Source organism: Scatophagus argus, chromosome 22, assembly GCF_020382885.2.
Source record: "Scatophagus argus isolate fScaArg1 chromosome 22, fScaArg1.pri, whole genome shotgun sequence".
Lineage (NCBI taxonomy): Eukaryota > Metazoa > Chordata > Actinopteri > Scatophagidae > Scatophagus > Scatophagus argus.
Window position 1 is genome coordinate 10647117 of NC_058514.1, and position 14397 is coordinate 10661513.

The 14397-nt window shown below is 40.1% G+C and overlaps 1 protein-coding gene across 2 annotated transcripts in view; it reads right to left on the reverse strand.

Moving 5' to 3' along the window:
• Window positions 1-2889: 2889 nt before the first annotated feature.
• The window catches only part of ahcyl2b (adenosylhomocysteinase like 2b), a 42295-nt gene continuing 30787 nt past the window's right edge, over window positions 2890-14397 (reverse strand). For both annotated transcript variants that reach the window (XM_046378437.1, XM_046378438.1), the window contains exons 3-17: window positions 13967-14110; window positions 13325-13425; window positions 13114-13216; window positions 12843-12937; window positions 12348-12454; window positions 11891-12007; window positions 11667-11730; window positions 10774-10862; window positions 10608-10678; window positions 9610-9704; window positions 8724-8822; window positions 7784-7852; window positions 7556-7634; window positions 6692-6812; window positions 2890-6069 (exon numbers count right to left, since the gene is read on the reverse strand). In XM_046378437.1, the coding sequence (XP_046234393.1) occupies window positions 6063-6069; window positions 6692-6812; window positions 7556-7634; window positions 7784-7852; window positions 8724-8822; window positions 9610-9704; window positions 10608-10678; window positions 10774-10862; window positions 11667-11730; window positions 11891-12007; window positions 12348-12454; window positions 12843-12937; window positions 13114-13216; window positions 13325-13425; window positions 13967-14110 (1361 nt within the window). In that variant the 3' untranslated portion in view covers window positions 2890-6062. The remainder of the gene's footprint in view (window positions 6070-6691; window positions 6813-7555; window positions 7635-7783; window positions 7853-8723; window positions 8823-9609; window positions 9705-10607; window positions 10679-10773; window positions 10863-11666; window positions 11731-11890; window positions 12008-12347; window positions 12455-12842; window positions 12938-13113; window positions 13217-13324; window positions 13426-13966; window positions 14111-14397) is intronic.

A 14397-nucleotide genomic window follows, 5' to 3' on the forward strand; every position in this document is an offset into this window, starting at 1 on the left:
AAGGCGGGGTTAGAGAGTCATTATGAGGAGCATCAGCTGACCACATGAAAGTAAAAGGACGATATGTTACACAGAGTCAGTCCGCTGAGGGCTTTATGGTTGAAGATAAAGGACTAATAGGACACACCTCATATCAAAAAATGTACAAACATTGAACTCCAGATATTGAGGTGCTGTCAAGCTGTGTAAATTAAAACTAATATGGCTGGCAAAAAAATATCAGTGGGAGTACAAACAGTAATGTTTAAGTACATGCATTGTTGCATGTGAATGTCTTCCATGCAAAGTGTCTAAAAACGACTAGACATTTGTGACATTTGATGAGTTGTGTATTTGAACAATGTTCAAACCCAGAGAGATCTGTGGTTTCACTCAGGATAATGGTAAGTTTTGTGTGGTCAACTGTCGCTTTCACTTTTGGGAGAGTCAGAGCAATAAACGTAACATGAATAAAACTTTAAAACGTTATCTTGTCCTTTAATATTTCTGCTTGAGTCTCATCAGACAGATTTTTATCTGCAATGGTGGTTGTTCAGCAAAGAAAAAAACAACTCCCATGATCCCACACCCTTTACGTCTTGTTTTTATTGAGATGCCAGAAACTTAACATTTTGGATTTTATTTCAGGATGTAAACACACCGACTTGCTATTGCTGAAATGAAAGATATTGCTGAAAATCCAGGCTTTTATTTTGTTAAAAAAAAAAAAAAATCTCGAGGATTGTAACTTCAGGTTCTCAGAGCAACATTAGGATAGTACTCTAAAGTGTTTTGGGTTGACCCTGTTCTCTAAAAGTGCTTTCTAAAAGATTCAGACTTTGCCTGACATCAAAAATAATGCATAAAAGCGCCACATCATGTTCTGCAGTACAGTCAGCACCGAGAAACAGACACAAATTATTTCAATCTGTCAGCTGGTCATATTCTCAAACACAGTGGGTTTGAGCATGTGACCACATAAATATATACAATACTGGCAATACTGAATGCAAAACTTATAAATCATTTATATGTTAGTGTTGTGCCAAACTAAAACTACACTGTAGGCTGCTAAAGTGCAGTCCCTTCAGCTCAAAAATTATTTTTCATGCCATTTCCCTTCCCAGTATGTCCCCTTTATATTGGCTTACTAATTTCTGAGGTAGAACAGACATCAAAAAGTCCATTTTGACCAAAGAAGACCAACTCCACGTGTTGGCTTTTGGCATTCGGGCAGCATAATTGGGTACCTGCTCAAGTTTCTTGTAGAAAAATATCAAACCACCCAGCTTTAGCTGATGTTTCCACACTGTGTCAAACTGAATGAACATTAAACAAGGCTTTCTCCTGATAAAATGTAACACAGAACTAAATTAATGAGTTTGGTCTCGATCTGCTCCGTTTGGAAAGAGTCATGAGATAACTTTGGTTGTGATTTGGCGCTATATCAATAAATCGAATCAAACTGACATTCAACTATCAAGGCTCCAGATTAGCTCATGTGTCTGCATCTTAATTTGTGTGACTCCCCCTGTTTAAATGTTAGATGAAGGTGGAGATGGGGTCCACACCCTGCAGCCACTTCACCTGCTGTCACCCTCCCTTCAGAGGACCAAGTGAATTATTGATGTGTGGCAAGTAGGGGTTACTGTGTAGGCTGCCAAACACTCTTAACTACCAAAGCAGAACAGACAGACACACACAAACAAATCCCTGACTATGAAAACCACTTAAGATGACATGATTGGATTGTACAGTTCAATGTAGGCACAAGCTTCTGGTGGAACATGAACACATGGCAGGACAGCGGGAGGTCTTGAGGAGACAAGTTCATGATTAAATAATTATTCACTGGTGGTTGAATCAATTTGAAGCCTGATGAGGCTAAATCCAGTAAAACAGATAATTTACAAAGACATCATTGATGTGCTGTGGATAAATTGTAGCACTGGTTTAAAGCTTGACGATGGCAAAACTTGACAGTGAACAGTGCAGTAGTGCAAGAGTATTGCTAACAAACTGCCCCTATTTATGCTGTATTAGTAAAAATGTCAGCTAATTTCAATATCCTTAGTAGGGATTCTGAGATATTCCTCGGGGTAACCATAGAAAATACATCATTGCAAGAAGATAAAGCAATTTGGCTAGAAAAGAGTGTATTTTTAAGAACTGAAAAAGTTGTCAAAAAAACCCAAAACAGTAAGATATCCTGACATGTAGTCCCAGTATGGGTTAAACTCCAAAAAATGCTGGATCTTACAATTCCCATAATGTTACTTGCTAACTTTCAGGTTAGACTCACCTTTTAAATTTAGTAATTGTCCATCCCTCTTAAACTTCATGCCCTTTTTGATGCTGTCTCCAAAACCAAGCAAAATAACCCTGGTGATATCATCAGATGGCTCCTGTAGAACTATACAGGATTTATTTTCAGTCTCAGTAGTACTTCACATGGTAAGATAACTGGCACTGCGTATTATTATTGCAAGTATTCCTCATTTTTTCCTTAAACCCCAGCAGTTTTTTTTTTTAAACTGATCAAAGAATAAGTGCTGACATTTATAAATATTTGAATCATAATTTATTCTAAACAACATGCTGACATGTTATTCTCTGTGTGTCAAACTCCCAATTTAACCCTCTGACGCCAATTTGTGTGAATAATAAATAAAGGCTCACAGCCAGCTGTTGATGTCAGCGATGTCCCCGTCAGATCGCTGCTCGCTCAGAGGAGATCACTGTGGCTGTGACAGACCTCAGCAGCTGAGGAATGACACACTGCTTCTCCTCCCCCCCCCCAACACACAGTAACACATACAACAATAAGTGGGTGATTATATGTTTAAAGTAACTTTTTTTTTTCCAGTCAAAATATGTTTGTAGAAATCAAAAAGATGCATACAAAAATGGTTACAATTTTTACATCTTTATTCATTAAGATTACAGAATTTTTTTTTTTAAATTATTGCTCATCTACCATTATCACTTGCAATATTTAAACATAGGGTTTTTTTTCTTTATTAGACAACTTAAAACATGTTTGAGAATTTTGCCAGTTTGCACTGTATGAGGATTTACAACAATAAATACAGGAGTTGAGAATCTTCTTTTACCTTCCTATACTTTTAAAGGTTGTCATATCTGTATATAGTATGTATATACATATGCTGGTGTCATCCCCCGCCCACCCACGTGTTGGTCAGCTTATGGCTGAAAAAAAAACATAAAAAATGGTTTCTCCCCCTAACGCACAGGCTAGGATCCTGAGGCAGCTGTTGACGAAGCAATCATGGTTTACAAAAAAAAAAAACAAAAACATGATGTGTACAAACACAGAAAGCCATTTAGACACCTACACCTCATGTATAATCAGCTTTGTCTCAAGGGATCACAAACTTTTACACACATTCGCACCGAAAAAGAGGAAAAAAAAAAAAAAGACTCAAGACAACAGATCACACTGAATTAAGAGGGGATTCTCAACAGCACGAGGAGACAGAAATGCAAACATATTGGCAGGGAACAATGCGGCATTGAGGTTATATGGGCTGTGACACAGTGAAGGATCTTTGCAATATATGGTGGCATATGGGCGCAGACTATCTGAGAGGTTTAAGATTTCAGTTTCCTTAAATTGTAATTTGTTTTTATCAAATGTAAAAGGAAATAGTTTGAAATGTTTGGGAAATGCACTTAATTTGCTTTCCTGTTGAGATTTGGATGAGATCAAGATCATAAAAGATACCAGTCTCAGGTCTGCACAGTATGCTGGGGGAAGCCTCCTGTTAGCTTAGCTTAGCATAAAGACTAAAAGCAGGGGGAAACAGCTAGCCTGACTCTCCCTAAAAGTAGTACAATAAAGTTGCCAGCATGTTAAAAGCTCACCAATTAACATGTTGTATTTGTTTTGTTTAAATATGCACAAAAACCCGAGATTTGGAGGTACCGGTAGTAGGATTTTGTTACCATTTTATGCTAACCTAAGCTAACTAGCTGCTGGCTCCAGCTACAGATTTAACATACAAAAACCACAAAAAGTGGTCCATTTTCTAACATCTCAGCGAGAAAGCAAATAAACACTAAAACTGTTGAAGTATTCATCTAAAGACTTACTACCAAATACACAGTGCACAGTGACATTACAATGTCACACAAAAGCAAAACTGTATGAATGTGTGAGCATATTTGTATGAGTGAGCAAATGTATTTATTCAACTGGTAAACAAAGCTTTTTGTGCTATTTCATCCTGTTCAAAAGCTGTAAAATGATGACTTATTTATTTTCTATACAAAGATCAGTAAATGTCAGACCTGGATAATGAGCGACTATGTGTGGATGTCTAAATATTTGAGCCTTCTCTGTGAGAACAGAGCTGGCAGCGTCTCCCTGCAGGTTAACGGAGAATACGACTGGATCAGGTGCGGAGCCAGTATAGCAGTGGGGTGCACTAGCTGTCAGGTGAAATGACCGTCAGGACTTTGTAATTTCCGCAGTCAGGTCAGCTGGGGACAAGACACCCAAGATGGTGACTGCAGCTCATTATGCTGGCAGAAACTAAGACGTTGAGGTGGGGAAGAAGAAAATGAAACATAACAGGGAGAGCAAGTTTGGAGATCCGATGGTGAAAAATCCCATGAATTTGGAGAAAATGTGTTACTTGGATGTACAGAAAATAAATCAATTGCAGATTTTACTTTTAAGCCGCATCCCTTGAATATAATTAGTATCAAAGAGTTGTGTATACGGTAAGTACAGTAAATCTTAACAGCACCATACTTTTAAATGAGGACCTGATTGAAGATATTAGTACCGGCCTGGCAGCAACTGCACATTTGGTATCTCTGTAAAGATTTTGTCACAGTATTTAAAATGAGGGTTTAAGTACATTTATTACACTTGTTATTATTACATTTAATTGCTTATCTTTATGACATGTTGATTTTTTTCTGTCAAAAAGTTATGATATTATATGGTGCAGGTGAGAAAAAGATAGAAAAATTTTAATTTCAATATAAATATCTAAATATACAGTACACCCCTTGTGATGATCTGACAACCTGCATGATTCTAATACAGTATAGTTATTCTTGTTAAAGGGAAAGACAAAATGAAAAGGCTCTCACAAGCTTCAAATACTTTTCATTACTTCAACACTGGTGCCACGTGAGCAGCTGGAAGCTCAGAAAAAAAGCAGCCAATGAGATGTGGCTTTCAATGACAGGTGGGAAGAACCGGTCACCATCCAGTCTTATTCTTAAAAAGAAAAAAAAGAAAAAGAAAAAAAAAAAAACAAGTTATGACAAACTACAGGCTGATCCGAAGGGAACGAACGCATAAAAAGATGTTTAAAAACAGACAAAACGATGAATCTCAGTGAAACCGTCAAATAAAAGACATGACATGATTGGACCCTGAGATCCCGCCTAACCCCCTCCCAACTAGGTCTAATCCCCCAACCTCGGAATATTACAGAAGAGAAAAACAAAATATAATCACAAGTAGAAAAGAAATAGACAACAACAACAACAACAAAAAAGAAGGACAGGAGAAAAAGTCTGTCACTAAATCTTCAAAGGTCATCTTCATTCACACAGATTTTTTTTTTAATTGATTTCTATATAGTATATATCTTTTTAGCATTAATAATCTTATCTTTAATAGTTAAACAATAAAAGATCTGGTGATCGGAAAGGAGGATGGAGGATTTACATACAACTCGACAGACAAATGAGCATCTAAATAGAGAACAGTGGTGAAATGACGAGTTGAAGGGAAGTAAAACATCTTCTGTAAGACAACGTTGGGGAGCTAGCTAATGGCAAATGGCAGAGTTAATGTTATCATTGTGGTTGTTGAGCGTGAATAAATAAAACGACTGCCATAAGCGCAGGGAAAGCCACGCCCCTCCGTCCCCTCTTCTCCCCCTCAGGCTCGGTGAGAGCAACTCCCCCCCAACCCCCGGAATATAAAGCAGGTATGTTGACTATTCTGTCCATCGCTTCCTTCTGTCCTCCTCCTCTCCCTCTGAGTCTGTGCCATTCATGGAGTATTTGTATTTCTTCAGTCCAGCCTTAACACTGGTTTAATACCTTAAGGAGAGAAAGAGAAGGAACACAAGTTAGGATGGCAGTTACTGTAAATATAAAAAGGGTGATCAACAAGACAAGCAGCACTTCATGACTTCATGGAAAATCAAGTATGTCTTGCAGTGACCGCCAAGTGTTTCTAGGCTGGCCTCACTGACTGTCATACAAAAACACAACTTTTTAAACTACATTTACCAGCATGGCTGAACAGACAGCTTTACTCTAATGGGGGGAGGGGGGTTATTATGTTGTTGTTGTAATTTGGCTACTATAATTTAATGGCAATCAGGCAGTACTGCTACAAAGTCCAGGGTGCTTCATTTGTAGGACCAGTCTAACCAAGTCTGGTCCTACAGAGACTACGCAAGACAAGCATACAGAGAACATATATTCTGAAACAAGTGAGCGAGTGTGTGTCATAGCTAAACTGAAAAGGTCCCGCCTTGAGTGCCTATTGCCTGGACATCAAAACAGTCTTTGAACAGCATTTGCAAAACATAGCATCCTTAAAATTAAGCTGTTCAGGTTTCCCCCTTGACACACCATTTTATCAGAATCTTCAAAGCTTTGTTTGTTCTTTAGTTCCTTACATGTACTGTAAACAGAACCTAAATGGTTTACATACCTATAGTAGTTTGGCTTGAAGGGACCGTTCTTGTTCAAGCCCAGATACTTGGCCTGCTCATCAGTCAGCTCTGTAAGATGTGCATCGAATGTTGGGAGATGTAGGCTGGCCACATACTCATCTGTGGGGCAAGAAAGAGAGAGGAAGAACACATTAACATTCATCAGACGTCTGCGTTTGATTAATCATTCAAACGAGAAAAGGAAGAACAGTAGAAAGGAAGGATGTACCGTCTCTCAATGTCTGGTTTTTTTTTCCCCACTGCATTGTCTTACATCTTCCTCTTTCTTCCCATCTGCTTTCCTCTCCCTATCCTCCTTCATTGTCTTACATCTTCCTCTTTCTCCCCATCTGCTTTCCTCTCCCTATCCTCCTTCATTCCTTCTGTCAGTCCATCCTTTCATTCCTCTCCATCATCTTTATGTCAGCCTGGCTGTGGCAGCAGCAGCCGCCACTGATGGGGTGACCTACATTTGGCTCCCTGTTTTTCTTTACCACATTATGTGCTCTGCTCTCACGCACCGAGGGGGAAGCTAAGAAATGCTGTATGCACGCACACATATGTGCACAGTCACACGGGACGTATTCCACTGTGAATGATATGCTGTCCAGGGAGACGACTTTGGACTGAACAGATGAGGTCGACTGTGATGTCTACGGAGATAAATGTTATATACATGGAGACTTTCTGCTGGGGCAAGATCAAACACTGTGTAATCACTTCCTGTGCGGTGGCTACTTTAGTACCAAACAACTTTTTTTATTTTATCTCACTATCCGGATGTCTTACTATGTTTTTGTTATCTGTTAGTCTTTGTTCACTCTTTATTCCATCCAAAAATTCTAAACAGACAAAAATCTTACCCATCTTCTTGGGCAGCAGGTAAACATCCTGTTTGTAGCGTCCCTCTGGAGCATTGTACAGCTCTATCAGAGCCAGAGCCTGGGCACAGACACATAAAGTGTTATTCACACGCACACAACAAGTTGTTTTGTTTATTAGTGATAAACAGAGTGAGAACAATGATCAGAACAAAGAACAGAGCCAAACACAGGGATGTAAATGAGACAGAAAATGATTCACTGTTTCACCTGGGTAGTGGCGGTGATGGAGAGGACAAAAGTGGGCACAGTGGAACAGCTGAGGTTCAGCAGGCGACCCTGAACAGGAAAGAGGAGCAATACAAGGTTAGAGTATGCCTAACTTTGTACTTGAGAGGACAAAGCATGTGCAGGATGCGCATTAGCAACTCAGTTATTTAAAACATGCTTTTTTTGTTTTCTCTCATTTTCATTCTGACAGCAAACTGTTGCTGCTGTCTGAGATGCTGCATTGCAGTGAGTGAGTTTGGGAGATCTCAGGTGGTGCAGAACATTGGATAGTTGGTATGTAAACCTGAAACACTCTGCGGCAAGGAGGGCAAGGATCAGAGAAAGGTTGTATTGTTGTTTCAAAAATAAACATGACATATCAGAAGACAATTCTTCATTTAGTCCCATCACTCCCTATACTCTTAAGATAATCAGCGGTTTTAATCGTGGAAGAAGCTTTAGTCTCTTATCTCCTCTTTTTAAAGCATAAACCTATTCTCTCTATTTTAGATATATTGAATGCTGGTGTTAAGATGATGTACCATTTCTTTTACTATTTTTGGAATGCAACTATCTTGGATCAGAACTGTTAGAACACAGAGCGACGATGGAGGCGGGAGAGGTGAGGATGGCGGCTGAAACGCGCTGAAGATCAAACAGCAGCAGAAACACAGGCATGGCTGTCTGTAGCAGCCTGTCTGTCTGGCCCTGGTAGACTGCTCTCATTCTGTCACAGCTTGTAGCACGCACACACATATAGTCACGTTTCCATCACTTTTGGGGACTCTACATAGACTTACATTCATTTCCAGGAGGCTTAACCACCACCTGACCATAACAATAAACATTACATGCCTAATCTTAACCCTTACCTTAACAAAACCTTAGCTTTAAAGCAAGTCTTCATATTTAATGATTTACATTGCAGACTTGTGTGTACCTCAGCCAGCAGCACTATCCTCTTGCCGTCAGGCCAGATGACGTGGTCCACCTGAGAGCGCACTCTCTCCCAGGTCAGCTCAGGAGTCCGCAGGCTTGCCTGCAGGATGAGGCACAACATCATCATCAGAGACCGTTTATTTTCTGGCCGTGTTTTTCCACTGCTCGTTCCTGTTAGGCTGAACTGTCACCCATCTTACCATCAAGGGCACTGTTGACTCAGTATGTTAGGTCTTTTCCAGGACTGAAATACTTAAAGAAGGGAGTCACAACTTCCTCTAGTGTCTGAAATACTTCCTTCTTCTACCACTCATTAAGATTGCATTCTTTAATAATAATAAAAAAAACAACAAAAAATAAAACTTTAATTCCTCTCATATTTCACCTGTTATGTCTCACTGTTTTATGGTCAGGAGTAAACAATCAGCAACCCTTACCTTTGGTAATTAAATTCTGTTTTAATTGCATTATAAACACTGCAGTCAGTCTAATATACTCCGCATGGGCACGAGTTAAAAGCCTGAAATACAGTTTATTGGTTTACTTAAGGAAAAAAGCTGTTCTAGCCACGAAGAAAAGCAGAAAGGTCGTAACCTTCATTAAGAAGTTGTGAATTAGCAGTGATACAAAAGCTGCACTTTGTTTCTCACTTGTTATAATTTGACGGTTTGCTAAAGTCTACTAGCTTTTCACTGTAACCCTATGGAAGGTAAAAGCCATTCTTTTGTTTCTGTGTCAGCATATACTTTGCCCTTCTCTAACCTCTCTTTGGTTTGTTATGTTGTATCTTGACCTCTTGAGAAGAAATCTGCAGCTCAACACGCCTGTGACCTGTTTTGTGTCGCCTTTTTTGTTACGTGACAAATTTACACATGCTTATAACTGACCACATCGATCTCGGTGTTGGAGTGTCCCATGTTGCACACAATGCAGCCATTCTTCATGCGGTCGAGGTTCTCTCTCACCACCACGTTCTTATTGCCTGATGTGTGGAGAGAGACATGAGAGAAGAAAGACGAGGACAAACGCACAAAGAGCAGTGAGACAGCAAAAATGTAAAACGGACAAAAAGACAATCACAGACAAAGAAAAAGACAGTGTTTTTAATCAAAAGACAAGCTGAAAAGGACCGAACACAGGAGATCTGGGGACCAAGTCTGTATCCACTTCTGTAAAACTAGGTTTAAACGGTACTCTATTTAATTACTTCTTATCTCACCATGTGGTGCAGCTAATTAACTCTGAAAATGTGACTGCATTTTAACAATCTGCACGGTTCTAACAGGGCTTATCACAAGGGATTCTGACATTTTGATCAAAAAGCGAGGCATTCAAAAACAAAACTCTATAAAAAACATTTCTTTATTCAAAAAGGTAAAGCTACATTTTTGCAAACCAGGAAGATCCTGAAAGATGACTTTGAATTCAGCTGCAAAGCATACAAATACTGATCTCTATGTTCGGTACAGCAGCATTTTCAATTCACTAGGAAGCCAACACGCTTTCTGAATTTTGCTGCAAATTTTGCAGCTCTAAAGAATCCACCAGTGCCTGACTTTATTAGACCTCATGTTTACCCTGTTTATTTGTTTTACAGCACTTTGTAACTTCACGAGAAAGATCTTGCACAAATGCAATGTCTTCTTCTACTGTTCACTTGCTCTTGGGCCTGCCAGCAAAATTAGGTAACGAAGCAGAGAGCCAGCTCCCTGCTCCAATTAAGTCTTTAGGCTAAATGTCACACACTGACGACAGAGACTGAATATGTGTCCAGTCACCCTGAACCAGTCGTGTCCCTGCACAAAAGCCAATGAGAGATACTTCTTAAGTGGACAAAGACTGAAACAGAGTGAGAGAGAGATAGAGAGACAGAAGCCGGACAAACCTGTGCAGGTAATGACGATGTCCACTTGTCTGATGACTTCATTCAGTTTCACCAGCCGGAAACCGTCCATACTGTGGTTGGGAGAAAGGAAAGAGAGAGAGGGAAGTTAACATGATGTCAGACCGAGCTGCAAGCCTTGAGAGGCTCATCACAAGTGGAGGCTTACCAGGCTTGCAAGGCACAAATCGGGTCGATCTCTGTGACGTAGACGATGGAGCCCATTGCTTTGAGGGCGGCACAGCAGCCTTTTCCCACCTGAGGATGACAGACATGGGATACTGTCACACAGTACAGCAGAAAAATATACCGCATTCAATCAAACGAGACGACAGGTTATAGTGTAGTGCAAGCCTGTTCAGGCGTTTGGAAGTAGAAGTTTAGAAGTAGAGAAGCCTAACCTGATGAGGTACAGTATACATTTATATTGCTGTGCTTCACAGCATTAGTTCCCAAACAATTTCTTTGCATGATGTAACTGTCAGATCAACTCCCCTTCATTGACACATTTTCCAAATGTTATCAATCATCATTGATTCAGTATTCCTGCTGGTTATTTTTTTTATTTATTTCATTATTTGTTTCCTTTAAAAACACACATGCCTATTTTTTTCCCCAAACAAATCATATATTTGTATTTTTCCAAAATATAGGAGTTGAACTATAAATAATATCCTTGATAACTGAAAACATTACTCCTTGAGAATCAGGTTGGGAATCACTGTTTCAGAACACAGCAAATCAGTTACAAGTGATAGAACGCTCTAACTGCTTCTATATTAAGTTTTAATGTAACATGTAATACATATGTAATCTGGGAACAGGAAAGCAAATCATGTACTCTTGGAGTCTGTACTAGTGAACCACTGATTGAACCATTTATTTCTAGCAGCCATTAGCTTCTGCTACAGAAGATTTTTGATGTACACAGTGACCTGACAGTCATCTCACTTGTGTTTTAACCTACAGCTAAATCTGTATTTTCACAAGAGTATTTATTAGAGTTTTAATGGAACTGACATTTACTTCAAGAGAGATATGAGGAGTGAACATCTGCCTTACCTCTCCGTATCCACACACCACCACCTGCTTGCCTCCAAACATGACATCGGTGGTCCTCTTCAGGCTAGGGACAAGAACACAGTTATTTCAGCATTGGCCTCATATTTCATATTCAGACTATTTGGAGTGGAGAGGAAGTGAGTGTAAATGCCCTGCAACACGAACAAACAAACATGTTCTGTTTTATAATCCCTAATGAGGTTAAACAGGAGACTGCTTCATACCCGTCTAAGATGGACTCCCTGCAGCAGTAGAGGTTGTCAAACTTCTGCTTTGTCACAGAGTCGTTGACGTTCATGGCAGGAACACACAGCTTTCCTGCCTTAGACAGCTGGTACAACCTTCACACACACACACACACACACACACACAAATAAACAAAATATTAGAGGCATTTAGGCTAAGACGTGCTCATGTATTAATGAACACTGCTGGACATTCTACTCATACACAACAATGCTGCTACAGTGTGATCACTTCACAGTAAATGGTGACATTTCACCACTAGATGGCAATGTTATCACACCAACAACTGAGGGAGCTGCTGTAAGAATGAAGTCTTTTGATGCGTGCAAGTGCGTATGAACATTTACTTGCAGCTTCTCTCATTTAAAAATACAGTGGACGGGTTTTATGGACTATTTTCAATCTTTGTGAGTCAGTGCACTTTGCGAGTCCCACCTGTGCACGCCGGTAACACTCTCCTCTACAATGCCCTTGATCTTCTTGAACATGTTGGGGTATTTTTTATAGATCCAGTGAGTCAGGTCTCCACCGTCATCCAGGATCTGGTGGACAGTCAGAAACAAAGGACGAGTAGAGAGGAATAGAGATGGAGAGAAAGATTGAGAGAAGAAAAATAAAAAGGTAAGGATGAAAAAGACAGAGGAGGGTCAGTTTTTCCAATACAGCTGATGGTTTTTCTCCTTTAGTATTCAAAGAAAGGAAATCTGTTTAACCACAAGTATATTTTTTTAAAAAATAATTCCATGAAAAGACCACAATTCAGTCCTGGATGTCTAACAAATGTAGTGTGTTTGAGGAAAAAAAAAACAAAAAACAAAAAAACCTCTATTTGACTGTTTGAAAGCAGCAGATGTTTGTACTGCCAACAAGAGAGAAAGAAAACATATTTTCCGCATGCTTTAATGGAGTTATAATGTAGGTGTGTGCTACCATGTTGGGTTGCCAGCCTTCCACGTTAACACAGCGATCGATGCACCACCAGAAGTCGTCCTCTGATTCACCCTTCCATGCAAATACACTGAAACCTTGAAAGAGACACATAGCGTTTTTTTGCACAGCAGGCGGAAAGTGTGAAACAGAAAAATAATGATTCTGCAGGATGATGTGAAAGAGAAAGACCCTGAATATTTTAAGGCACGAGAGAAGAAAAGGGCAGGTGTCACTCTCTCTCTCTCTTTCTCACACACACACACAATCTCACCTCCCTCTGCCAAGGCAGCTGCCACTTCATTCTGGGTGGAGTAGATGTTGCAGGCTGCCCATCTGCACTGAGCCCCCAAAGCTGCCAGAGTCTCCATGAGGACCTGGGGAGATCAGAGGGTCAAGTTTGCATTTTTGTTGGAGCTGCTAGAGTAAAAGTGTGATATGTTCTGAGTTGTGTGTGTGTGTCTGTGTTTTGCATTCCTACTCACAGCAGTCTGGGCAGTGATGTGGGTGCAGCCCACCACTTTGGCACCGGCGAGGGGTTTCTCTCCCTGGGCTCGCTTCCTCAGAGCCATCAGAGCTGGCATCTCTGTAAGAGGAGTACACACACCAGCAGACATGTTAGTGGAAAGACGAATCAGTTGGATTGTTAAGGAACTCCCATCATTTGATGCTGCTAATAGTTCATCACAACCCCATTGACTCATCCAGCTGAAGAGAATGTAGATCGGCCCGTTCAGTCGAGGCTTGTGTGGTTCTTAAAAGGTGCTCTCATTTGCAGTGGCAGTGGACATATGGCCACTCAGCACCAAATGCACACAAATATAAAATGTGAAACTGACTCCATCAATCAATGCATGAAACAAACATAAAAATCTGATTCCCATCATGTTTTGCATTGTTTAAGGTGCGACTGGCGCTTCCTCTTGTGTCCTGACTGGAGAATTAGCACCCAACTTGTAACATTTATGTAACAACAGTGTGTGGATGGAAACATGCATTTCATTCATTAATAAATTCAATTAGAATTTACACTACATGTGGATGAAAACTTGGTCACTTACACACCCCGCTAAGCAACTAACCCACGGCTTTTTTCAAAGTAAGCAGTGCGAATGCCTTTGGTTTACCTTGCTCTGCAATCTCGATCTCTCTGCGTCCAAAGTCGGCCTGTTTGATGTTTTTGATGCAGAAGTCTGCGTTACCCTTTGAATTCTTCTGCTGTTTGTCCCGGGGAGACGTCTCATCATCAGAGCTGTCCGTGTATGATGCCGCTAAAAAAAAGAAAAGACACATATAGACAACAGCACTGTTAGTATGGCCCACACACACACACATCTTTAATTTTATAAAGACAACCTAAAGTTTCACACAGAATACTCTTATCAAAATGCTGCTATTTTTTGCTACATTTCCTTAAACAACAAAGCAGCCAACAACTGTCTCCTTTGAACTGCCTTCACTTCGCCAGTGTCTTCAGTAGACTAGACAAGATTTAAATGGACAGCTATTTTTAAATGACGCCATAACTTTCCCAAGATTCACTGGAACTAAACCTGTG